Genomic DNA, 26674 nt, shown 5'->3' on the forward strand with positions numbered 1-26674 from the left:
GGAAGGCTCCTTTAGGGCCTTGGATAGAGGTGAGGGAGGAGGTGTGGGCGCAGGTTTTACAGTTCCTGCGGTGGCAGGGGAAAGTGCCAGGATGGGAGTGTGGGTTGTAGGGGGTCGTGGACCTGGCCAGGTCATCACAGAGGGAACGGTCTTTGCAGAAGGTGGAAAGGGGTGGGGAGGGAAATTTATTCCTGGTAGTGGGGTCTTTTTGGAGGTGGTGAAAATGTAAGTGGATGCTTTGGTTTATGCGAAGGTTGGTAGGGTGGAAGGTGAGCACCAGGGGCATTCTGTCCTTGTTACGGTTGGAGGGGTGGGGTCTGAGGGTGGAGGTGTGGGATGTGGACGAGATGCTGCCCCACTCACCCATTATACTCTATGCTACTTTCTCCCCACCCCCACCCTCCTCTAGCTTATCTCTCCACGCTTCAGGCTCACTGCCTTTATTCCTGATGAAGGGCTTTTGCCCGAAACGTCGATTGCAAAGCTCCTTGGATGCTGCCTGAACTGCTGTGCTCTTCCAGCACCACTAATCCAGATTCTGGTTTCCAGCATCTGCAGTCATTGTTTTTACCAAGTGGAACTTGAGCTCATTCAATTCCAAAAGTGACTTTTCTGACAGTGAAGCACTTCCTCAGTACTACAATGGAGTGTTATTGACATTACATGCTTAGTCTACAGAGAAGGAGATGAACCCACAGCTCTCACTCAGGGCTAAGAGTGCTGCCACTGAAACAAGGTTGATACATTAGCAATGAATTCAAACTCATTCACTCACTCACTCATCTCCGACATTTACCTATCGACAGGAAAGACTCACAGGAGGCACACAGGCTTCATACTGCATTAACCCTGCTCTTTCTTGCACGCAACCTAAAAATAGAGCTTACAGTAGGAATCACATGCTAAACATTTCCCACAATGAGTGCAGTGTCTGCTGAGCAAAATCTTCCCTTGCTCAAAATAAAAAGTTCATGCAGAAAAATTTAAGCAGAGCTCACAGATGTATGATGGCATCAGTTCATTAGAATGTGAAAACTGAGCATTAGTGTGTCTCTACTCCCAACTGGGAACAAGGCAAAGCATTGATGGGACTGTAAAATGTATGACAGATAATCACACACAGACACTCTGTCAGATGAGGTGACAGTACTGTACCCTTTAGGTCTCTCTATTTTTCTGCTGATTTCATTAAGAAACCCTTTTATGGCAGTGATGATCCAACTCTTTAAGAATGCGAGCAAGCAGCGGGAGTAGCTTTAAGCAAGAGCTGCCAAAATTCTCAGTCAAGAAACCATCATCGAGAGCCTTAGATCACAGGTTATAATGTCCAGCAACATACTTCTCAACCCCAGTCATTCATACTCTGGTCTGAAGGATGCTACTTCCTTATGATGCCATATTTTACTATACCACCAGCTACTGGAATTATTTTCAGTAGCTCAAAAGGAATTGAACAGTTATATGGAGAACTATTATAGACTCACAGATGTACAGCATGGAAACAGACCCTTCGGTCCAACCCGTCCATGCCGACCAGATTCCAAACCAATCTAGTCCCACCTGCCAGCACCCGGCCCATATCCCTCCAAACCCTTCCTATTCATATACCCATCCAAATGCCTCTTAAATGTTGCAATTGTACCAGCCTCCACCACATCCTCTGGCAGCTCATTCCATACCCATACCACCCTCTGCATGAAAAAGTTGCCCCTGAGGTCTCTTTTATATCATTCCCCTCTCACCCTAAACCTATGCCCTCTAGTTCCCCGGCCCCAGGGAAAAAATTTTGTCTATTTATCCTATCCATGCCCCTCATAATTTTGTAAACCTCTATAAGGTCACCCCTCAGCCTCCGACACTCCAGGGAAAACAGCCCCAGCCTGTTCAGCCTCTCCCTGTAGCTCAGTTGCAATATATGAAGGAATGGCACCAGATGGATTGAGCTAAACTGTTTCCAGTGATTGGGGAGATGCAGAATGTGAGCTATAAAATGTGCAGTTAGATGTGAGACATTTCAATCAGAGAATGGGAATAACTTCATTAACAGACTGTACAGTGCACTATCAGAGTTGGTGATTGAACAGGAATTGTGATCCATTTAAGTTTAGATTAGAAAGATGGCTGAAGGAAAGGGAAGTTAAAAAGAAATGGGTTAAGGTCGGCACATATCGTGACAAGACTGCTTATGTGCAAGATGAATTCCAACATTGCATTGGTGAGCTGCAATGCCCTACTCCTGTATAAATAATACTGTATTAACTTGCTAATTGGATCCACAATCAGGATGGGATGATGCTCTTTCTAACATTTCTCCAATTTGGCTCTTTCAGTGATGAAAAGTCCCACTTCCACAAGAGACAATCAGCAGCTTCCAAAGTTTGGAAACTGTTGCAGGAATTCAAGGGCTATCTTTTTAAGACAATTCTGACCCAGTGGGCAAACATAAACAAATACATACTGATACATGTAGACCCTCAGACACAGTCTCACACACATCTCCAATACACAGGCACACGGAAAGAGACATTAGACACACAAATTGACCAACAATGACCACCAGTTACTACAAGGATTAAGTAGGGGTGACTTTTCTTTCTCTCACCAGCTGATGTGGGTATGGATTTTATTAAACAACTGATTGTAACAACCCAATCAGGCAAAATGTACATTTTGCTAGACAGCTTATAATCCAATTGTGTTTTACTATGGTATTCTTAAATGATATGATCGGAAGACATGGTTGGTTGGTCATCTGTTCAAACTGCTTCTGTTGATATGTTTTTCAGATGGGGACATTATGAATGCTTGGCTGAGCTCCAAGACGGTTTCATGCATTTATCTCATGGCAGGTTCCTTGACTTAGCTGCAGAGGGGAGTGAGAGCTTTGTTTGATTACTATTCTTATTACAATATAATAATTTGTTTTTGAAGATCTTTTTCAATGCCTGTGTGTTATTTACATTAGATTAAGAGGTGATGAGACAATAAAAGCTTAATTCTATGAAGAATTTTGGTTGATTTGTCTTACAAGGTGTAAGTTGGTTATTGGTTATTGAAAGCCCTGTTTTCTTCAGGTGCCAGTTTCATGGGCAATTCAAAGTCTCACCATTAATTCATTCATTCTGCACAGGGTGGATACTCAGAGAGTGGATATGAAGAATGTGTGGGGGCAGAAGGACATATACGTATAAGGGGCATAGGTGACAGTGGGCATGAAAGGGGAATGGTAAATTTGAGAGAAGGGAGTGAGGGGTGAAGAGTTAGAGTCATAAGACTCATAGAGATGTATAGAATGGAAACAGACCCTTCAGTCCAACCCATCCATGCCGGCCAGATATCCCAACACAATCTAGTCCCACCTGCCAGCACCTGGCCCACATCCCTCCAAACCCTTCCTATTCATATACCCATCCAGATGCCTTTAAATGGTGCAATTGTACTAGCCTCCACCACTTCCTCTGGCAGCTCATTCCATATACGTACCATCCTTTAAGTGAAAAAGTTGCCCCTTAGGTTTCTTTTATATCTTTCCCCTCTCACCCTAAACCTATGCCCTCTAGTTCTGGACTCTCCCACCCCAGGGAAGAGACTTTGCCTATTTATCCTATCCATGCCCCTCATGATTTTATAAACCACTATAAGGTCACCAATCAGCCTCTGATGGTACAGGGAAAATAGCCCCAGCCTATTCAACCTCTCCGTATAGCTAAATCCTCCAACCCTGGCAACATACTTGTAAATCTTTTCTGAACCCTTTCAAGTTTCACAACACCTTTCCAATAGGAAGGAGACCAGAATTGTTGGCAATATTCCAGCATTGGTCTAACTAATATCCTGTGCAGCCACAACATGACCTCCTAACTCCTATACTCAATACTCTGACAAATAAAGGAAAGCATACCAAACGCCTTCTTCACGATCCTATCTACCTGCAACTCTACTTTCAACTTGAGGACTTGAGGACCTAACATTTATAATTACATCTCTGTTGGTGTGCCAGTAATTTAAAGTGAGCCTTTTAGTCTCCTGGACATGTTATCTGTCACCTCTCTTGCTAACTGGACCCCAATTTCTGAGGCAACACTGATTCCATCCCACTCTCACTGCTCCAGAAGAAAACTATGGTGGATACAGGCCCCCCTTAATGGAGATAATTGTGTGGAGAAGGGAAAATTCCTCTGTTTCTTTGAAGAAAATTCAATCTTGAAAGTTGAAAGGTTGCTTAAGCAAGGAAACAAGAGAAACAGTCCACTGTTTGTTATTTTCTTTACATTCATACTTTCTGGGCGCCTCTTGAGGACAATACATTTTGATTGGTTGGCTGCCTGTGAAAGCACACCTTAAATGATTCTCCAGTATTCTTGAGGAATGCAAGGACACAGGTTATGTCAACGGAAGCATTTTGTTCTGTTTAGCTGATAGTTGGCAACTTGCTCAAAACAGGTGCTTTGTATAAGCCACACGTAATGCTGTATGGTTGCACATAAGGGTTGAAATATGCTACTTTGCCAAGCTGGGGTGGTGCAGCCACATCCCAATTGGGTTTAAAGTAAAGTTTAATAGGTCTGTTCACATAAGCAACAGAAAGAAATATCATTATATTGGTGCAAAAAGAGAAATTACAGAGAGTTGGCAATGAAACATTGATCTATGAACTAACTGAATGTTCCACTCAGGGATGATAGGTAACAATGGAAACAAGCGCAAGAGTTAGGGTGCAGAAAGTGATGTGTCAACAATTGCTGATTGCTTTGCCCAATTCTCCTAATGCAAGAAATCCAAGAAAATAGAGATAATTCATTCTCGAAGAAATCTGACTCTTTTGAAATAAATTAGAACACAATTTCAGAAACTGAAAATCTGAGTTGTTAGATTATCACCACCCTTTGGGAGTATCTACAGCAGACTTGCTTTGCAAAACAATGCACTTCAAAAGATTGTTATAGCTGGTGAGTGGATCTGTCTTAATTGTTGATGCTATGAAAGCTTTTGTAAAAGCAAACTAACAAGATCCAATTTCGGTTGTAATCCAATCCTCTCAAGTTTGGCGACTATTGAAATTCTGTTCAACCATTCATACAGATTGCTAAGCATTTTAACAATATCATTGCTCCAAGAAGCTATTACAGTCCTGCAGATAATGGAGAATATATACAGCAAACTTTCTTTCAACCAGCATTCTTGATAAATCAGTAAAAATTATATACCTCAAATTCCACAAAGTTTATTACATTATCTCAATCTCTCCAATGTCCGAATAGTCAGCTGAGGGTGCAAGTTAAAAGTTTTATTTAAGGCAAAGATGCATTATTACTTAAGTGACTTATGCTGTAAATAAAGTATAACAGTAATGTGAATACCCAAGTGTTACATTTCTGTTACTGAGTGCATGTTTTCACATTGATTATGATTAGCTGGAATCAACTTGATTTGATCAACTGGTACATCTTGGTCCCATAGGGGCTGCTTAATAAAAAGTTTGCTGTATTGTGATATTATTTATTGTGGTGTTTTTAAAATTATTTGCATTGTACTTTATCATAATTATTGTAAATTATTTTGTCAACTAAAACTTGTAATAAGGTCTGTCATTAATGGTACCAAAACACTTCTCAAAATTTCAGGCTTATCCCAAAATACCACAGCACAGAGAAAGAGCAAAATTCATTTGCAGAACAGTGTTCGATTTAATATCTGTGGTATGTTGTCAAAAATGGCATGAAGCTAAGATTTAGGCATAAGAATAGTCTCAAATAAAGAAGCCAAAATACATAGCAAGTTCAAAAAAGAATCCAAAAAGTGAAAGCATCATTCTTTGGTTGAATTGTTCTTTGGTTAAACTATGGGCCTGTTGCAAAATCAGGAAGTGTTTAAACTTTATGTAGGAGGAGGAAACTAAAAGGTAGCAAAAAACAAGACTTCCAGTCGATTGGAGGTATGACCCTACATTCAGGAAAGCTATAATGGGTAGGTAATCCTGGGCCAATCTATTAGTGGCTGTCCCAGGTTAGCACATGCTGTACTGAACATGTTGTCTCCTATAAGCTAATGCACTGGGTCCATCCCAAACTGAAGGTAACAGTCCATCCTGTTCTATGTAGCAGCATGTATTTGTGGAGAAGGTAGCTGCTACTGGTTTGCTAGCTCCTCAACAGAGGTCTATGGTATGGCTCCATGAATTGTTCCCATGCTGTATTGAAGGCTGGCACCAGAGAGACATAGAACAAGGTGAAAGAAATCCAGAAAAGTCGAATGACTTCCAAAATGTTGGAAATCATCCACAAAGAAGTGAACGCAAGTCTTCAAAACAAATCCTGTGAGCACAAGCAATAGCTGCTTCAATCTTTAAAGTCTTTAATTTCACAGAATCTCTGCTATGTTTGCACCTTGTTGACCTTGGCAAATTTCACATCGTTTAGGAAGGCTATGCACTGGGTGTTAAATCCAGAATACAAGCTTAAATTCTGAATGAATTGCCTCTGAGCATATTTAAATGAGAAATCTGAGAGTTTCTTGCAGCCCCATGTGAAAGCCAGGGGTGACAGTATCATGTCATGTTTCAACAATTCGAAATGTTTCAGGAGTTAACACCCAGCACACCTTCATACACTGCCCCAAGTTTGTCCAGAAACAAACATTTTTCCAAACACTTTCACAGCTCATGTACATACAGCGAGAGAAATCTTCATATTCAGACTCAGGACCATGGAAAGATACTTTCTCTTCTCTTCTTACTCCTGAGCTGAACAGAAAACAACTTTACTCCGGGAGTGAGCAGCTAAATCTTTAAGTAATGGCTCACCAGTCAATCACTGCAGGATATGAGGGTTAAATTTATATTTCATTTCTGTGCTTTGTTGCAAATTTGTATACAGGCAGGGCAAACTATCATGTGATGTGTGGAAATAAGGAAGGAGTTAGTGACAACCTGTGTTATTGACAAATGATAGTAACGTGATTAAACATGAAATTCATATCTTCTGTCTGAGTTACAGTACTCCAGCATTAACTTTTGAAAAATTATACTTCACATTGAAATAATTGCTTACACAATCAGTAAAAACCAAATCCACTGCAGAAAATTCACTCTCAATTTATTCACTCCACATCCCCTTTTAATAATGCAATAAGCCTCAATTCTGCTGGACAACATTTCTGGCACTGAAAATTACTTTTACATGTGAAGAGATTCATTCTTTTGAGTTTTAGTTGCTGATATTATTATTATTAAAATCTCAAATATGAAATAACTTTATCTTCTCTGTTTTATAGCTCTAATTGCTCTTTCCCTCATTTACTTTCTATACTTCATTTGATATTGAATTCACCGACTGTAATTTACACTCAAGCTGTTAAATATCACAACCCTTCAATGTGATTAGTTACATAGCACTTTACTTACTGCATCATTATTAACCTCCCTTTATGCAATTTGTCACTGAAACATTTTTAACACCTCAACATTTTAGTGCATGTCTAACTGACAGCAGATGCTATTTGATGCCATGCTACAGTGTAATAAGGCCCAATATCCACAAAACTGTATGGGTGTGAAGAAACCTCTGTGCAGTGTAGAACCATATAGGAATAGTCACTGCACTTACTGCCTCTTTTCAGACCAATCAATGTCCTGTACTGCGCTACATCAAAATACGCACTGTCATGTACAGCCCTACCTAGAACACTCTTGGTACAGTATGTTTCTACATTTGAACACTGCATGTCGACTTTTAAGAACTCTCAAAGAAACTTTACCTTTTCTAAAAATCACATTGCTTCCCAAAGGACATCTTACTAGTCCTAATGGAGTATGGGGACCATAGTTGAAAAGTGTGGCGCTGGAAAAGCACAGGAATTCAGGCAGCATCCAAGGAGCAGGAGAGTTGATGTTTTGGACATAAGCCCTTCTTCTTCAACCCCTGGACCATATCCAACAAGATATCTTGCCTTTCCAAAATGTTATCTACCTCTGTAAAGGATAGCATCAACCTTAGATCTTCTCCCATCTGATAAAAATTGCACAAGTTGTGTTTTAGATGTCCTATGAGCACAAATCTGATAAGGCTGAGGCAGTTGAACTTCAACATATTCACAGCACTGTTTCACTGATCAGTTGGAAGGATGAACAAGCAGTGTGCTGATCTCCACCTGTGCAACACACAGCTAGAATCAGACACTGTGATATATTTGAAACAGAAACTGTATATGGTACGATAGCATCATTGTGAAATACTTTCACATTCAAATGGTGCAGAGTGGATCAGTGCAGTTGAGCAGCACACACTGCGCTCTATGCTGATGGTGTGGTTAAACGTTTGACAATATACATAGGGGCACTCTGAGCTCCTGTACAGGCCTTGCTAGAACAAGGGCAGCACCACATCTGAGACATGGTGGGCAGCTAATACACGTGACTGTGTGGGCGTGCACCATGCTGCAAGACCAAACAGTCCTTTGCATGAAGTTATTGCGGGTAGCCTATTTACACTTCAGCAAGCACAAATCCCTCATTTTAGTCACAGCCCCAATGCAGTTGAGCAAATTGAAATTAGGTTACGTTGAATGATACAGAGTAGGTAGCACAGAAACAAGCATCTACCTTTACCATTCCACTGACATTTACACTTCTCCTCCCATCCTCCTTCATCTAATTCTATCACTATTATACATTACTCTTTTATCTAGCTTCTCCTTAAATGTTTCTATGCTATCTGCTGCAAACACACTTGGTGGTATTGACTTTCACCCTCCCACCATTCCCTGGATAATGAACTTTTTTTCTGTGATGTCTATTTTTGGTAATATCAATCTTATATTGCTGACCTTTAGATATTACACAAGTGTCAATGCTCTCTGTCTCTCTAAGCCTCAGAATGTGATTGAACATAGAAGCTGAGCTCCCAGTTGCACTCCTGTACTTGAGATATAATCCAGTACAGTTACCCTCCTGCGAAAGGAAACCCTCTCCACCAGCCATGATTCAAAGTGGAGAAGCACTGTGCTGTATGTAGTTAAGGTAAGGATTGTTCACAAGACTGAAGGGAGTTTAAATGGAGACTAAAGGGAGAACAACTCTGCTTGCTATGTTTTCAATACTTGCACACGAACACACACAGGTATGCATGAATGCAACAACAGATACAGCAAAATAAACTGGAAACGCATGTTCAAACTAAAGAATACATATCCAAGTTTAATTCCGTTTGAATGAACTTGCATGTGTTGGCACAGTGGCTGCCTGGTTCGATTCCAACTTTACGTGCCTGTCTGTGTGGAATTTTCACATTCTCCCCATCTATGCATGAGTTTTCTTCAGGTGCTCCAGTTTCACAAAGATGTGCAGGTTAGATGGATTAGCAATGGGAAATTGTCTACAGTGTTCAGGGATGTGTAGGCTAAGTGTATTAGCCATGGGAAATGTAGGATAGAGTGGGATGCTCTTTGGAGGGTCGAGTGGCTTGCTTCCACACTGTAGGGATTCTAAGAGACTATCTGTCAGGTAATGATGGTTGGTGCCAGCTCAAAAATACAACATTTCTTAGAAAATAGATCCTGAGGTCTCACCTTCAGACCCAGGTCTGAATCTAATACAGACTGATGGAATGGAAGTTTTGACGCTCTCCGCTGGCTGTTGGAAAACTTCTGAAAACATGTTCCGCTTGGTCTCAACTCAGCTCCCTTCGAGGTGGCACAATTCCCCAAACTCAACTTTAACATCCACTAAAATTTTCAGGCAGCACAGTGGTTAGCACTGCTGCTTCACAGTGCCAGGGACCTGGGCTTGATTCCAGCCTTGGGTGACTGTATGTGGAGCTTGCACATTCTCTGCATGGGTTTCCTCTGGGTGCTTTGGTTTCCTCCCACAATCTGAAGATGTGCAGGTCAGGTGAATTGGCCATGCTAAATTATCCATAGTGTAAGGTGCATCAGTTAGAGTGAAAAGGGTGAAGGTGGGTTCCTGTGGCCTGTTTCCACATTGGAGGAAATCTAACCTAAAAATTGGCAATATCTTATTGAGTGACTACTCCTTGAGCAGTACACTCACTTTTCTATTTCATGACTGTTGGGGAGAAAGAGAGAGAGAGAGCTATCAATAAGATCATGGCTGATCTACCTCAACTCCACATTTTACTAGGTTTACTAGACTAATACCTGGAACAATTGGAGTAGCTTAAGAGGAAAGGCCATTCAGGCTGGACCTGCGTCCTCTGGAGTTTAGAAAAGTCAGAGGTGACTGAATTGAAATATATGAGGTGCTAAGGGGACTTGACCAGGTGGGTGTCAAAAGGATCGTTCCTCTTCTATAAGAATACAGAACTAGAGGTCATAGGTTAAAAATAAGGGGTCACCCATTTAAGAAACATTTTTCTCTCAGAAAAGTGAGAGTTTTTGGAATTTCCTTCCTCAGAAGACAGAGGATACAGAGTTTTTAAATATTTTTAAGGCCAAGCTAGAGAGACTCTTGACTCCCAGGGGATGAAACATTATCAGGGATATGCAGGAAAGTTGAGGTTAAAATCAGGCCAGCCAAAATCTTATTGCATGGCAGAACAGGCTCAAAGGGCTAAGTTGCTGACTTGTTGTTTCTTGTTTGTAGGTTCATGTGTTGACATTCCTGTGTTATCCTTACTTTTTAAAACCCAAAAGATCTATTACCTTAGTCTTGCATATGTTCAATAACTGAGCATAGGGATGCAGAATACCAAAAATTGGAAACACTTTAAGTGAAGAAATTTCTTCTTCTCTCCATCCGAAATGGATGACCCTTTAATCAGAGAATGTGACCTCATGTTCTTTATTCCTCAGCCAGGACAAAGAACCTCTTCACAACAACCCTACTACACCTCTGTCTTTCGGTATGTCCAACAAACCTTTGATCTCAGGTTCCCCAGCCTCCAGGACTTGACCAGAGCCTAAAGTTTCTGGAGATTAATCAACAAGACTCTTTGAAGAACAACTAGAAGGAAAAATCAAAGTCAAATTATTCTTCAAACTTTCTTTTTCAACCAACATAAAATATTGGAAAGGTGTTATCTAATAGTCAAGAGTGACAATGAGGAGTCTATTTGTGTTATAGTTGGCGTAGGAAGGTGAGCTGCATAAGGATCAATGTGTTAGGTGACCAATGGTTGGAAGGGGGGCTGAGGGAGCACTATGGGGCTACCGGTGGTGGATTATCTAATATAATACTGGGCATCAATTCTCCTGGAGTTGAGAATCTTACGGGCAGCCATCAGGAAGGACAGAGTTATCCAATTCAATATGGCACATGACTAGGAGTATTGCGCATCAGATTCTAGTGGTCAGAGTGAAAGCATGAAATCCCAGTATCGAGGGAGGGTAAAAGGACAAGTTGGCCACCATTTTGGAGACAGAATTTGAGGCTCCCTTCTATTTCTGCTCATTAGTTCTGCCATTCACTTGTTAAAGTTAAAATCATTCATAATAAAACTCTGCTGTGTTACTGTTTCCCACTTGTCTGCTTTCACTGAAATGATTAGATTCCTTACAGTATGGAAATAGGCCCTTCGGCCCAACAAATCCACACCGACCCTCCGAAAAGTAACCCACCCAGACCCATTCCCGTACCCCATATTTACCCGACCAATAAACTTAACATTACGGGCAATTGAGCATGACCAATTCACCTAACCTGCACATCTTTGGATTGTGGGAGGAAACCAGAGCACCCAAAGGAAACCCACACAGACACAGGGAGAATGTAGAAACTCCACACAGTCAGTTGCCTGAGGCTGGAACTGAACACAAGTCCCTGGTACTGTGAAGCTACAGTGCTAACCACTGAGCCACCATGTCGCCCATCTTCACTGTCTCTTCTAGAATCACCTTTTAAGACCAGTTCCAACATAAACACAATTCAATGTGGTCATGTTCACTCAGTCTGGCAAATACCCATCTGCCCAAAACAATTAAAACAAATAAAATGTTGCAATGTAGCACATACCCTGTCATGCAATCCCCATCCTTGCCCCTTGCTCACTGGGATCGTCCTTAACCCTCCAACCTGCATTTAATAAAACCAATCAGGCAAACAAAGGCCTGAAGGCAGCAACTTTCCTGTTCCTGTTTGCTTCCCTCCCATCTCAAAGAATTGCTTTTGACATATTCAATAATACAATTCAAACTATATTCGTAATAACACTGATACCGGTGGAATGAATTTCATTTGAGCTTAACGTTGGCATTGGACTATATCCACACATGCTGACTGGATTGAAGTGAAAATTCTGTACTTCTTTTCCCCACTTCTTCAGCTGAAAATCACTTGCAGTTTTCTCATTGCTGTTGAGATTAGCTAGCTGCTCAAGACTGCAACTATCCTGGGTCAAGTGCTGCAGTCACCAAATGGGCTAACAAATGAAGTGAAAAAGAGTCTTCAGCCTGAACTCCAGCAAATGGTTGCCCATCATAATTCTGATCATGAGAAAGGAAATCAGTCAAAAGTAAAAGGGAGGTCTCCAGACCTAAAATATATCTGTTACATTACTACAAACTCTGAAGCCAGGCTCTTGGTCTCTGACTCATCTGTGACAATACTGGGCTCCGTTTTATTACAGATAAGATCTGTGACTGTTTGTAGCAAAGTGAAGCATGTAATTGCCTTTGGTATCATTCATTGTGAAAGTGTCTCAATGCTTGTCGTGCATTCAGTCAGACTATCATTTTTGTACATTTTTCCAAGTGGAGTAGATGGCTCTTCTAACAAAGGGAATCAGCTGGAACTCTTGTTACACTTCTGACTGCTAGTTACTTCCAGATTCAACACAACAGTATCAACCCAAACCCACACTTGGACCCAATAATGTGGCTTAACCACAGTCCAACAGCAGCACACTATAGTACTGGTGTAACCTCACCTTGCTCCACATCAACCATTTTCTGGTCTCTTTTGAGAGTAATTGCTAATTTATGACCATTTAGGATAAATCCTAAATTGATTAACAATGTCCTAATTTTATTTAACTCAAGCTTCTTACAGCCAGAGCTATTATAGTCATGTTGCTCCTCATTATAGTCCACTCAACATTAGGAACAAGCTGATAACTGATCCTGTGTATGTCCTTGAACATAAGTTGCGTACTCAATCAGAAAGTGTGTAAACTGAGATGGAGCCTGCAGACATGTTCGGTGAATACGGAAAGTACAAAAGTACAAAAATAGGTAAATGTAGCATTTGACAGTTAATGAACACCTCATGAAGAGTAAAGGTTCAACCTGAGGCAATTTCCAAAGCAAACTGCAATTCCGCGTCTTTCACTTCCTTATTAAAAAAACACTTCACCGTGTGATTTTATCAGTCCCCACAAGCTGACCTACTTCTACCAAAGTATTGGGGTTTCCATGGCAACCAAAGGAGGAGCAATAACAAACTTTGCTTTAATTATTTCTTTGCAATACATTTGCTAAAGTACTAAAATGTATGATGTGCTAAACTAGACCAGGAAAATCCAAATCAAAATTTGACTGTAGTCTTTGGTACTTGGAGATACACAGGGTCACAAGACCTCTGCCTTCTCCTCATCTCTAATCTCTCATCTCTCCTCACCATGGCGCTAACCACAGAAGATCAAATAACAAGCACTTATCACCAAGAGCCAAGATCTACATTAAATCTTCAACATGTGCTTAATTTCAAACCATCAAAAGAATTACACAGCATGTTTCAGAGCCGAAGGTAACAGTTAAATCATAAAATCAGGAGAGTAAAAGGAGAAACCATTTTTCTGTTCAAAATAATCAGTTCAAGAATTTTGTTCAAGGCAAGGGACAAACTAATTATAAACCACATATTACATTCCGACACTATTATTTGTAAATGTATGGTTTAGTTTTCAGTTGCATGCTATTTGGTGGGTGCTTTATATCAATGAAAAAGAGGTTACATTATTAGACCAGTTATCCTAAGAAGGTCAACTCAAATCCTGCCATTGGCAGTTTCAAACATTGGTTCAAAGTATATGAGTGAAAGTAAAAGTGAACATAAAAGTTTGTCAATTAACACTCTTTTGGAAAGGAAGCCTGCCATTCTTATTCAGCCTATACACTTCTCCTGTCCCACACTAGTGTGGTTGACTCTAATTGGGCTTTGAAGTGGCCTAGAGGCCACACAAATGTGCCAAACCTCTTACAAGTGATTCAAGTAGACCCACCAGCACCCCTTTCTCAGAGCAGCTAGGGATGGAAATAAATATCACCCTTGCCAGTGAATTAACTTGCTATTCCCACTTTTACCTTCAGCCCAAATGAGTACTCAGCTCAGATACAGGCTTTTTCACTCTTGGTTTTTACAAGCTGGGCCAAAAGCTGTGTGTCAGTTGTCTCCCATCTTCCCCATACATACATTCCTCAAACCCCAGTATAGTTCTGTTAGATTGTAACAGCAGGAAGAGAGAAGGTTCTTATTGCTCACACAAAGCAGACAAGCTCAAAAACAGAAATTGCTGGAAAAGCTCAGCAGATCTGGCAGCATTTGTGGAGAGAAATCAGAGTTAACGTATTGGGTCCAGTGACGCTTTTTTAGAAGTTGACAGGCTGGTGAGTTGGACACAGGGTTAAAAAACTTCATTTCCAGCTGATCTTGCCTTTACTCTGATCTTGAATTCAATAAAATCTACAATCTATTATGTGGATACAGCCATGGAACTACTAAAATGTCACAAAAACCTAGCTGGTTCAGTAATGTCCTTCAGGGAAGAAAATCAGCCACCCTTACTTAGTCTGGCCTACATGAGATTCCAGACACACAGCCTCTGGGCACATAGGGATAGGCAATAAATGCTGGTCTAGCCAGTGGCAATCACATCACATGTCTTTTTAAAAACAAGGGTGAGAAGCCAAAGGTCCATCTGTGAGCCACATGTCTGGATTATCCAATATTCTATCTAACTTCTTGGAGAAACCAACCTCATCATTCTTTTTCACCCTGTTTCCCCGACCAGCTCCTCAACTTTACTAATGTTAACATTGACTCACCGGTAGCACTGTCACCTCTGAATCATAGATTTAAAGTCCTATTCCAGAGGCTTGAGCTCAATGTCAAGACTAACCAATCCGTTATTGCAGTTCCGAGAGAGTGTTTACACGAATGGAGGTGCCATCATTTGAAGATAATATTAAACCTGTCTTCCCTTAAAGTATGATTTATTATTTGAAGAAATGCAAGGGAATTCTGGCCAACCATCACACTGAAATTCTCTGATCTATTCATGACCTCATTGCTGATTACGGGAAATTGTGCAGCAACTGCTGCACACCCTACAAAAGTGATTACATTTCACAAGGTGCCTAGGTGTGTCCGAAGGATGTGAAATGTGCTAGGTGAATGCAAATCTTTATTTGTGAGTTTGTAAAAAACATATATCGACTTCCACTTTCACACATAAAGCAGGAGATTTTCCTGAACCATCATCTCAAACAAGTTATTGGTAAATTGATCAAACTATCCAGATCTTTGTGTGTATGTCTTAACAACCTACAGTATAGAGACCTGAGGTGATGAGGTCAGGGGTTACCTGTATATCCAGCCAGAGCAGCAGCAGGAATTACCGGCTTGTCCTTATTTAGATCAGTTCGTTCTCGCACGTAATCTTTGAATGTCCCTTTGGGCTTGTGATTGGGCAAATTGCTGGAGTAGTCCTCAGAATCAAAACCATCGTAGGAGGGCACTCGCTGGAGGCTGTTGAAAGAGGACTGGCTGCTCCAGGACTGTGTTAAGCGGTCACAACTGTCAAAACTATCAACACTCTCAAAGGAATCTTGGCCACCGAGTTTACCTAAAGGAAAAACAAGAAAATGGGTGGTCACCAGATAGTTTGAGAGTCTGCAGGTGCAAATCTCCTCTTCCAACTAAAAACAAAGATTTCAGATCGAAGAGGATTTCCCTTGTGATGTCAGTTTTCACACTGGTTCAAATTGGAGTCGGAAATCTTGAGCTTAAACTGAAAGCTGCACTGTACTGGTGCGGGTCACAACTGTGTTGATAACACATCCTGTGAGACTACATGTTAAGTATTTATTTGGTTCAACTTGTCAGTTCTTATGGTGATTTACATTTGGACAAATATCATGGTCATGGCACAGAAGATGTTCACCACAATGATATCACAATGAAAGACTTTTGTATGAGAAGAGACCTGAGAAATTGGGCCTCTTTTCAGGACAAATTAAGGAGATTCACAGATCTGTTTGAAATCTTTATATTATTGGAAATGTTGATATGATAAATCGGAATAAGGAAACTTTTCGTTGGCCAGTGAATTGGTAACTCAAAGGCAATTTAAGATCCAAAATGTTTTAAAATTGTTGAATTTGGAAGTCCAACTGGTGGTGGGGAATTGAGTCCAGGGTATCAGGAAGCAGTTCCTTCACGGAAAGGACTGTGGAAATTTGTAACTGTTTTCCCTCAAAAATGATGAGCAGAGGGTGAATTGAGAATTTCTTGCTGGAGTTGATCTATTTTTGTTAGAGATGGGGAATTCAGGGTTACAGAGGCAAGGCAGTTTGATTGATAACAACAGTGTTGTAACAAATTCAAGGGTTAAATGGTTTACTCCTGTTCCTTTTAAAACACAGTGAAGCATGCATAGGACACTGGAGGTACTAAATAATATCTATATATCATGATTTTAATGGCACCCATTTTTTTTGACAAGGCTCCATGAAGTCAACGTTTCCAGTAGTGGCTTGTTCTGCAGAAATAGTCACCACAGCGATTATTCATCTAATCTTCAGGCTCCATAACTTAGCTGTTTCACAAGGATCAGTTGACACATTCCCTCACAGTCTCTGATAAGAACTCCAGAGTATCCAGTCAGAACCAAACAACTATTCTCACTGAGTTCATAGTGGCCTCTGTCTGCTTACGGCTATAATTCTTCCCAGTTGTCAGCACGACCTTTCAACTTCAGCAAAAAACATTGAAGTGGCAAGAAAAAGACATGCTGATCAGCAAAAATGAAAAATATAGCCTGACACAAGGCCTTCGAGATTGGTATCACTCTCTAGTATCACAGGAACAATCCTGTTGCAAGGAAGAATTAGTCATAGAGCACAGTGTCACACCTAAGTGTTATCGAGGCACTAATTTCCACAGCCAGTCTCCAGCTGTACTTACTGCCTCAGCCTCTCACTGTTTTACCACATCCATTAATCTGGGTAATCTTTTCAACCCAAGAGATCATTTGCAGAGTTTACTGAATCTCAGCAGCAAACATCAATTCCATCCTTAATCAATACGCGAATCTAGGGATATCCAACAGGTGACAAATGTCAGCTTCAGCTGGATATCTTTCTGGGGGATCCATCACATGATGTAGAACAGCCCTGACCTTGTACTTTAGGTCTAGCATGACCAGTTAGAAAGAACAAGTTCACTTTACCCAACTGAACTCATCGTAACATCGAAGACAATATAGAGAGCACAATTCTGAAGAGGGTACAGGAGCAGAGGGGCCTGGATGTATATGTGCACAGTGGTACTAGAAATGCACAGCAGGTCAGGCAGCATCCAAGGAGCAGGAAAATCCACATTTTAGGCAGGAGCCCTTCATCAGGAAAGGCAGGATAGGCAGGTAGAATAGTAAGCAATTATCCTTGGCTTTATTAATTGGGGTAAGGGAGTGCAAGAGCAAGGAGGTGATTTTGAACTTGTAAAAGACACTTGTTAAACCTCAGCTGGATTTGTTGTGTAGAGTTGCAGGTGCCACATTGTCAGAAGGATGTGATTGCATTGGAGAGAGTATATAAGTTATTTATAAGAATGGTTTCAGGAATGAGGAACTTTAGTTATGAGGATTGATTGAAGAACTTTGGGCTGTTAACCTTGGAGAGAGGACGGCTAAGAGGAGATTTGATAGAGGCTTTCAACATCATGAGTGGGCTGGACAGAATAGTTTGGGAGAAACTGTTTTCGTTTGCACAAGAAACAAGATTGGAAATAAATTGAAACTGATCTGCAAAAGAAGCACGGCTATAGTGAAGCAAGGCTACCTTATTTACTCAGTGATAAGGTAGGGTATGGAATGCACTGCCTGGGAATGTGATGGAGGCAAGTTCAATTGAAGCACACAAAAGGTCATTGGATGATTATTTGGCTAAAATAACATCCAAGGGTATGAGAGAAAGACTAGGAGATTGGCGTTTGATAAAGATGCTCATTTAATGAGTCAGAGACCAAATTCTTCTGCCCCATAACAATCCTTTCATTCTGTGATCCTGACTCGAGAAACAGCTTTACTCTTTAAATATTAATATAATTCAACAAAACATTAAATTTAAATAGTGATTTAAGCATAAGGAACATTTATGAAATGAGCATTATAAAATGAGTGACACTGATCCATAAAAGGAGATATTAGGTAAGATATTCTGCCTGGAAGTCTGTGGTGAGTGGTGTTCCACAGGGCTCTATCCTTGAGCCTCTACTGTTTGTAATTTTTAAAATGAATTTGATGAGGGGATTAAAGGATGGGTCAGCAAGTTTGCAGACGACACAAAGGTTGGAGGTGTCGTTGACAATATAGAGGGCTGTTGTAGGCTGCAGCGGGACATTGACAGGATGCAGAGATGGGCTGAGAGGTGGCAGATGAAGTTCAACCTGGATAAATGCGAGGTGATGCATTTTGGAAGGTCGAATTTGAAAGCTGAGTACAGGATTAAGGATAGGATTCTTGGCAGTGTGGAGGAACAGAGGGATCTTGGTGTGCAGGTACATAGATCCCTTAAAATGGCCAGCCAAGTGGACAGGGTTGTTAAGAAAGCATATGGTGTTTTGGCTTTCATTAACAGGAGGATTGAGTTTTAAGAGATCTTGTTGCAGCTCTATAAAACTTTGGTTAGACCGCACTTGGAATACTGCATCCAGTTCTGGTTGCCCTATTATAGGAAAGATGTGGATGCTTTGGAGAGGGTTCAGAGGAGGTTGACCAGGATGCTGCCTGGACTGGAGGGCTTATCTTATGAAGAGAAGTTGACTGAGCTTGGACTTTTTTCATTGGTGAAAAGGAGGAGGAGAGGGGACCTAATTGAGGTATACAAGATAATGAGAGGCATAGATAGAGTCGATAGCCAGAGACTATTTCCCAGGGCAAAAATGACTAACACGAGGGATCATAGTTTTAAGCTGGTTTGAGGAAAGTATAGAGGGGATGTCAGAGGCGGGTTCTTTACACAGAGAGTTGTGAGAGCATGGAATGCGTTGCCAGCAGCAGTTGTGGAAGCAAGGTCATTGGGGACATTTAAGAGACTACTGGACATGCATATGGTCACAGAAATTTGAGGGTGCATACATGAGGATCAGTGGTCGGCACAACATCGTGGGCTGAAGGGCCTGTTCTGTGCTGTACTGTTCTATGTTCTATGTTCTATAACCAAAGTTTGATCAAAGAGGTAAGCTTGAATAAAAGTGTTATAAAGGGCAAGCAGTGAATTAGATAAGGAAATGGAACTTGTGAGTTGAGACAAAGGCAGCAGAGTATTGAATGACATTAAGGTTACAGTGAGTAGAAAGGTGAAAGACCAAACAGCAGTGTATGGGAATAGTCAGGTCTGGATGTAACAGAAGCATTGATGAGGATTTCAGCAGCAGATGAACTAAAAGTAAAGTCAAGCAATGTTACAGAGGTGGTAACACTCATAGAGATGGCAGCAGGGATATGAGGCTGGAAAAGCTACAAAAAGTGCTGGAGATTGGCAGATCTGGCAGTATCTTTGGAGAGAGAAATAGATTTAATGTCTTGTGTCCAATAACTCTTCTTCAGTTTCAGATTTGCTGTATTTTGCTTTTATATAAGGTTGGAAAATCACCTCAGAACCGAATGTTATATGAAGGTTGCAGACAGTTGAATTCAAGCTTAAATTTGGAAATGTCAAAGAGAAGGAAATCACAAGTTTTTTTTTCTGCTTCTATAGTTATTTTTTCTCATAGGCCTTGCTCTCAACTGTGGCAAAAACGTGAAATTTCAATTCCTGAAGATTCTGAGATAATCTTTGAGAGTCAGCAAACCTGATGAAGTCCAGCCACTCCTCTAGGTCACTACAGTTTCACAGAATTAGCCAATGCACTCCTGTCCATCTGAACTGTTACTTCTCTGGCCCATAGTCACAACATACCTCGGCTAATACGGCCCACGCACATATTGTCAGGCGATACCACTTCCTGTTTGAGGTAATACTCGGTCTGCAGTGACTCCACAGGAGCATCACGGGTTATCACAGCCTGATAATCCGGTTCATACTTTAGAGACAGCAGCTCCTCCGAACTAATAGGATGCAGGGTTTGGTAGGACTCTGTAATAAATCCTGGATCGGAGTATTCAGATGGAGGGACACATTGTGCGTGTTCACTGCCGTACCCTGTTGGGAGAAAGATTGAAATTAATGCACAGCAGAGAAACAGACTCAGAAGTAGAATCACAATTGCAAGCTGCGAGCATTAAATGGGAGAAGAATTGGTATCTTCAAAGAAAGGTCCTCACATCAAAGTAGCCTCTTGATTCACACCGGCCCAAATTTGTACCAAATTATGCAAACTGCTCACAATTTATATCGCTCCTGAATTACAACGCTCCTGAATCCCACCCTTCCTGAATGACATTGCAAGCACCTCACAGCCACATCTACATCTGACCTGCACCCCACATCCAAATCTAGACACAAGTACAATGAACACAAATGGGAGGAAGCTTTGTATTCTTAAGGCAGTTCACTCATTCCTAGTGCTGATAACTCTGGGCTAATTCTTCTTGAGGTTAAGCTCTAACTCACCTATGGGATAGGCAGAGAAGAGACTGTTTTCAGAATAACCGGAAACCACACCGTTTACCACGTAGGGCTTGATGTCTTCTTGGCATTCTGGCAGAAATGAAATTTAACAATCAGCAAACAACGTTCTTTGAAAAAAAAACACAGTCTCTTAACATATTAATCAAGTTGAGGCCATCTTGAAGATGCTCAAGATGTACAATGGGGTACTTTGCAATTTAGACATTCAAATCCCAGTCAGATACAATGTGGCTTAATGACAAGGAATGCCTCCTTTACATCATCCTCATCCAATACTCCCAGGGCAAGTACAGCACGGGGGTCAGACACAGAGTAACATTCCCTCTTTACTGTACTCATCAAACATTCTTAGGACAGGGACAGCATGGGGTTAGATACAGAGTAAATCTTGATCTTTGATGTGCAAACTTCAAGTGCACCACTTTGCATGCAAGTGCCATATCAGTCATCTTGTGTTTTGTGAGTGACATTTATCAATTTAAATTTGTTGCCAATTGCTTTCCCTTTGCGTATCTGTGATGTACTACATGACATACTTTGCACTTCTGATGTATTCACACTGAATCAGAGGCACTTCCAAGCTGTGAGACAGTCTGCTATGAGCTGAATTCACATTCCCCAATCTCCCTTTGTGTTGGATGTTCAGCAAGGCTAAAGACCGAAGTGAGCTACATCACAACCTGAGACAATGTGGTAGAAGAATACAGAAATGTGAATAAGGTTACACTGCTGCCCAGATCCCAAAGTTGCTTTCACATGGTCTTTATAGAACCTGCCATATCAATTGGCATGTAGCAGTTCAAGAAGTGTATATTGTGTGTATGTATTTTGTGTGCATACATGTTGATATGTATCAATGTTGCACATGTATTTCATGTTTACAGTTACACAAATTAATCTTGATTATCCATTCTCTTTGTCAAACCTTCACTGCTCCCTGAATAAGACCATTTTCACATACACTGTCCCGCTGGATATCACCAGTAGAGTGAATGTAGTAAAAACCAAAAGAACTGTGGATGTTGTAAATTAGAAATAAAAACAGAAGTTGCTGGAAAAGTGAGTGTAGTGTTTGTCTTTGGAATAGGGCACACTCCCACCATCCTGCAACCAAAGCAGGAGTCAGGTATGAAAAGGGAAATTAGAAGTTTTTGAAAAATCAAATGCAAGAAACATACAGCAAAGTCTTAACATACGAACACCCTCTTAAATATAATAGATTTGTCTTTTAAGAAAGATACAAGTCAAATGGGACCTGAGAAAAATAATCATGAGAGATTGTGCACTCCTCACCATCAACAGTACCGTTTAAAGACAATGGGATTTCTTAACCATTACCAATACAATTCACTCCCCCGCATTATGGCCAGCTAACACACAGACTTGCAGCACTATGTCACTGTAGCTCGAAAAATACTGCAAGGATACTGCAAGGTAAGTTGGTGAAGGGTTTTCATCACAGTGTCGAATTGACATGCAATACACTTCAATAGAACTAATGGTGCACTTTTCTAACATTTGACTCAGAGAGCTGTTTAAACATCCCATGGGCATGATCCAATACTAAGGAGGGAAAGGTTAATGCCATGAGCCTGTGGCTTACCTTTCTGAAGCTGCTCAAGATGTTCCCACAGGATGTCACCCACAAAGTCAGGGGCCAACTCCAGAAAGCTGTCCCTGCCCAGGGCACACAGAGTGGCTCCATTCATTCGCAACTGGTGGAAATCTACATTCTTCAAACTGAATTCATTGACAGCCCAGGCTAACCAGTGAGTCACATGCTCATCCATCCATTCTCGTGGGTCTGCAGGGAAACATAACAAATGTGTGGCATTTCTGTACCTGATAAGAACTGCTGCGATTTTCAAAATACAGGAAGGGCCACAATGCAGCTCTCCTGAGTCACGCAACAGCAGAAGGTCTCATGCAAGATTCTATTAAGGGTAGAGGTGCAGACTTTCCAGGACTGACCTGGAAGTTTCAAGAATTAAAGTGAAACCTCTCGGACACTGCCACGTGTGAGTCAGAAAAAACTATCAGAGTTTTTTTTAAAAGTGCATGTTTTTTTTCATTTTCATCAAATCCTTTAGTTTATAAAAATGGGGTGGATGGGGTGATTGGGGAAAGGGTGAGTGTGCAGTCACTATTCATCCAAACTAACTCTCTAGCCAAAGGTTGAACTACATGAGGGTGAAAGTGGCTCATATAATTCAAAGTAGACACTGGCTCGTTCAATTGGTTATTATTTTAATTTTGGAGCTAGGACATTTATATAAAATTGATCACCGTCAGCATGAAAGGGAAACCAAGTAATAAAAATTCCAAAATGTGATACTTGGAGTTCATTTCGTCACTGACATCACTGAAGTCAGAAACGGTAGAAGATAGAACATAATTGGTTTCATCATTTACCATCAGCCCACATGCAACTTTACCCCTTTCCACTGAATCACTTTGCTAAATCGAAATATAGAACCAATGTTTGCTCAAACTTTTCATTCAAATCCAAAATTAACAAACGCCATTGTCAAATCCAAACAGGACTGAATTTAAACAAATGGTGCAACCATGGATGATTTGCTACACTCAAATGATTTTCATTGACATTTATTTTGGAAATGTGTGAGCACTATTTAAGAAATGCCCCTGATGAATTTGAAAAGTGAGGTGTTCCTCATGCAGTTCAATTTTGGGAGAGATGGATGCTATTTTTTGAGGTCAAATATACAAATAAATGGAATATTAACAAACGAAGAGGGAAATAAGCCTCTCTGACAATGAAAAGTAAGTTCCTCCAGGTCACACCAGCATTTTGCTGAAGGATATCCAAGATGAAACCAGTAGATAAGGAGCTCAGTTGCAGTAAATTGTAGTGTTTACCTTTTGGAATTCCCAGTCTTTGCTGTACTCTTGTGAATTCACTAAATGTGTCCTTGAGGGCTTGAGACATCATTTTGTTGCTGCTGGGTGTCAGTAATGGTATATCTCCACATTCCAGGTCTAACAGGAGTTTAGAAAAAAAAATGTCTGTTATACATAAACTCAACATCCAGCAGTCTTCTGGATCAACATACTTCTGGAGCTCTGAATGGATGAACATATAGTTGGGAGACATGTTATTTGGATATAGGACATGCCTGAAAAATCCAATCGCCAACATCACCTTTTTGGATGTGAGGTTTCAATTGTGGGAAGGACTAAAAATAAACATCTGCATTCTGAGTTATCATTGGCTGTTAACAGTCCATCAATTCTCCAATTCACATACACAGCACCTTTAAATACAAGTGACTGTGGAATCATTGGACAGCCTAATGAAACAAAAGTGAAACGCTACAGGTACTAGAAATATAAAGTAAAAGCTCTCAACAGGTCAGGCAGAAGCTCTTGAGAGACATGAGCACTCTCCTCTCTCTCTCTCTAACCTGCTGAGTCTTTCTAAGTATTTCTTTAAAAATCACCCAACACCAGGTTATAGTCCAACAGGTTTAATTGGAAGTACACTAGCTTTCGGAGCGTCGCTCCTTCACCAGGTGGTACCAGGTACCAGGTGGTATCAGGTTTAATTGGAAGCACACCAGCTTTCGGAGAATCGCTCCTTCATCAGGTGGTACCACCTGATGAAGGAGCAGCGCTCCGAAAGCTAGTGTGCTTCCGATTAAACCTGTTGGACTATAACCTGGTGTAGTGTGATTTTTAACTTTGTACACCCCAGTCCAACACCGGCATCTCCAAATCATAAGTATTTCTTGTTTTCATTGTCATTTTGCAATGTCTGTTAACAGCATCCCTCCACTACCTTAAACCAATCTCTCATAGAGTGGTGAATGGAAAGAATTCAGTGAGTGTCCTTTGCCCTCTCATACCTTTTCTAAGCAGCATTCTCCTTGTGATTCGTTTTACATTCATTGGTGGCAAGTCATAGAATTACTCATGCTGATGTGATACTCAGATCTGGGGCGGCAGAGATTATAAATGGCAGCTCAATTAACAAAAGCTGATTTATGTACACAGACCCTTCAAAAATGGATGAAGAGACCAAATCAGGAGCAGCGCGGAAACATGGAATAGAGAGAAGCAGCAAGGTATCACGCAGGAATGATAAGCGTGGAAAGATATAGTAATTTAATGGAAGCTGACAAATCCTTGGTCTTCGCAGAATTTGGCAAGAGACAATATGCTCCAGCCTTCATGAACACAAAACACCCACCAGTAATGCCTGAAACCAGGGCTGTGAAAATAGAATGCAAGTCAGAACTGAGACACTCTGAATTAATTCTGGTGATTTAGTCACCCACACTAATGCCGTTTATAATGCAGCCACCACTTCAATAAAAGCAAAATTCCACAGATTCTGAAAAAGTGTCACAATCGACTTGAAACATTAACTCTGCTTCTCTCTGCACAGGTGCTGTCAGAGCTGCTGAGCATTTCCAGTACTTTGTGCTTTCATGCAGCTGACATGTTCCAATGGGATCTTGCTTGGGTTGCACGATGGCTCAGTGCCAGCACAGCTGCCTCACAGTGCCAGAGACCCAGGTTCAATTCCCACCTCGGGCAACTGTCTGTGTGGAGTTTGCTCGTTCTCTCCGTGTCTGTGTGGGTTTGCTCCCACAGTCCAAAGATGTGAAGTTTAGGTGAATTGGCCATGCTAAATTGCCCGTAGTGTTAGTGGAATTGGTCTGAATGGGTTGCTCTTCGGAGGGTCGGTGTGGACTTGTTGGGTAGAAAGGCCTGTTTCCACACTGTAGGGAATCTAATCTAATCAATTTACATACGATGTAGGCAGTTATACAATGCTTGGAAGCTAATCAAGACTGCAGATAAATAATTTGCTGCTCCCTATGTGCTTCCCATCTGGGAATTACTATCAATGTGGGGGCAGAGACAAAATAAGCAGATGGGCCAAGTTTAAGCTCATGGTTAATACATTTCTTCTTTCAAAAGCTGTATTTCAGCCTGTTGCAGCACTACAGGTGAGGCACAATAAATTCTAAATTCTGCTAATTAATTATTCTAAAACAATGTATTGTTAATTAGAATTCCCACTTCACTATCCTTTCCTCAATAGATAAAAGTCCTGGCATTGATTGCCAATCACCATTACACTGCTCTGTTGGTACATTCACTTAGTGAGTTGCTATGGATAGAAATGACAGACCATAATGAGCCCCTCTTCTGCTAGCAAGTATTAACAGCTGGAAAGAAACATTAACCAGCAAAGAGTTTCAAGCTTACTGTAAAGGGAGCAGTTCTGAAAGAGATCAAATTGGATGCCAGCTTGCTAGAGGACAATGGACAGGGCAGAAGAGTAAAGGAAGAGTGATATGGATGGAGAGCAGACAAAGGGGAGGAAGAGAGATGATTAGCAGGAGACAAGGCCAGGAGGTGCTGCACTGGGTGAAAGATTGGAGGAGGTGGAGATGAAACCAAAAGAAACCCACAAGACCAGAAGTGCTAGGAGATCATAAAATGCAGATTCTCTCAGGAATCAGTCACTGAAAAAATAAACATAGCTCACTTTATCAGCAGACTGTGAATCTGTGTGGGATCATGAGCAAATGCTCCTTGCCAGTGTCGCCCGCATCCCAAGTCTGATAAGAAAATGACTCGACATACAACCTTGATGGCATCATTGAAAGGAACGTGCCTTCTGAATGGGAATTTGACTTTGTCATTTAATTGACAGAAATTGAGGAGCAATATTCACTGAATCTGGTCTCTCTTCTTTCAATGCACCAACATTATTTAGAAGCAAGGATCCAGGCTCAAGGTTAACACTAAGACTGGGTGACCTAGTTGAAACAAGGTTGAGTTTTCCAGCCTGTTCATTGTCAGGAGAGAAGCCCCAAGATATTGCACACTTGGGTGA

At 41.0% G+C, this 26674-nt stretch overlaps 1 protein-coding gene across 3 annotated transcripts in view; it reads right to left on the reverse strand.

Annotated features, from left to right (window-relative positions):
• The window catches only part of ets1 (v-ets avian erythroblastosis virus E26 oncogene homolog 1), a 103326-nt gene that overhangs the window by 11322 nt on the left and 65330 nt on the right, over positions 1-26674 (reverse strand). For all 3 annotated transcript variants that reach the window (XM_072593018.1, XM_072593017.1, XM_072593019.1), the window contains 5 exons: positions 23683-23802; positions 22406-22606; positions 20785-20871; positions 20131-20373; positions 15534-15794 (listed from right to left, as the gene is read on the reverse strand). In XM_072593018.1, the coding sequence (XP_072449119.1) occupies positions 15534-15794; positions 20131-20373; positions 20785-20871; positions 22406-22606; positions 23683-23802 (912 nt within the window). The remainder of the gene's footprint in view (positions 1-15533; positions 15795-20130; positions 20374-20784; positions 20872-22405; positions 22607-23682; positions 23803-26674) is intronic.

The sequence above is a fragment of the Chiloscyllium punctatum genome, chromosome 23, assembly GCF_047496795.1.
Source record: "Chiloscyllium punctatum isolate Juve2018m chromosome 23, sChiPun1.3, whole genome shotgun sequence".
NCBI lineage: Eukaryota > Metazoa > Chordata > Chondrichthyes > Orectolobiformes > Hemiscylliidae > Chiloscyllium > Chiloscyllium punctatum.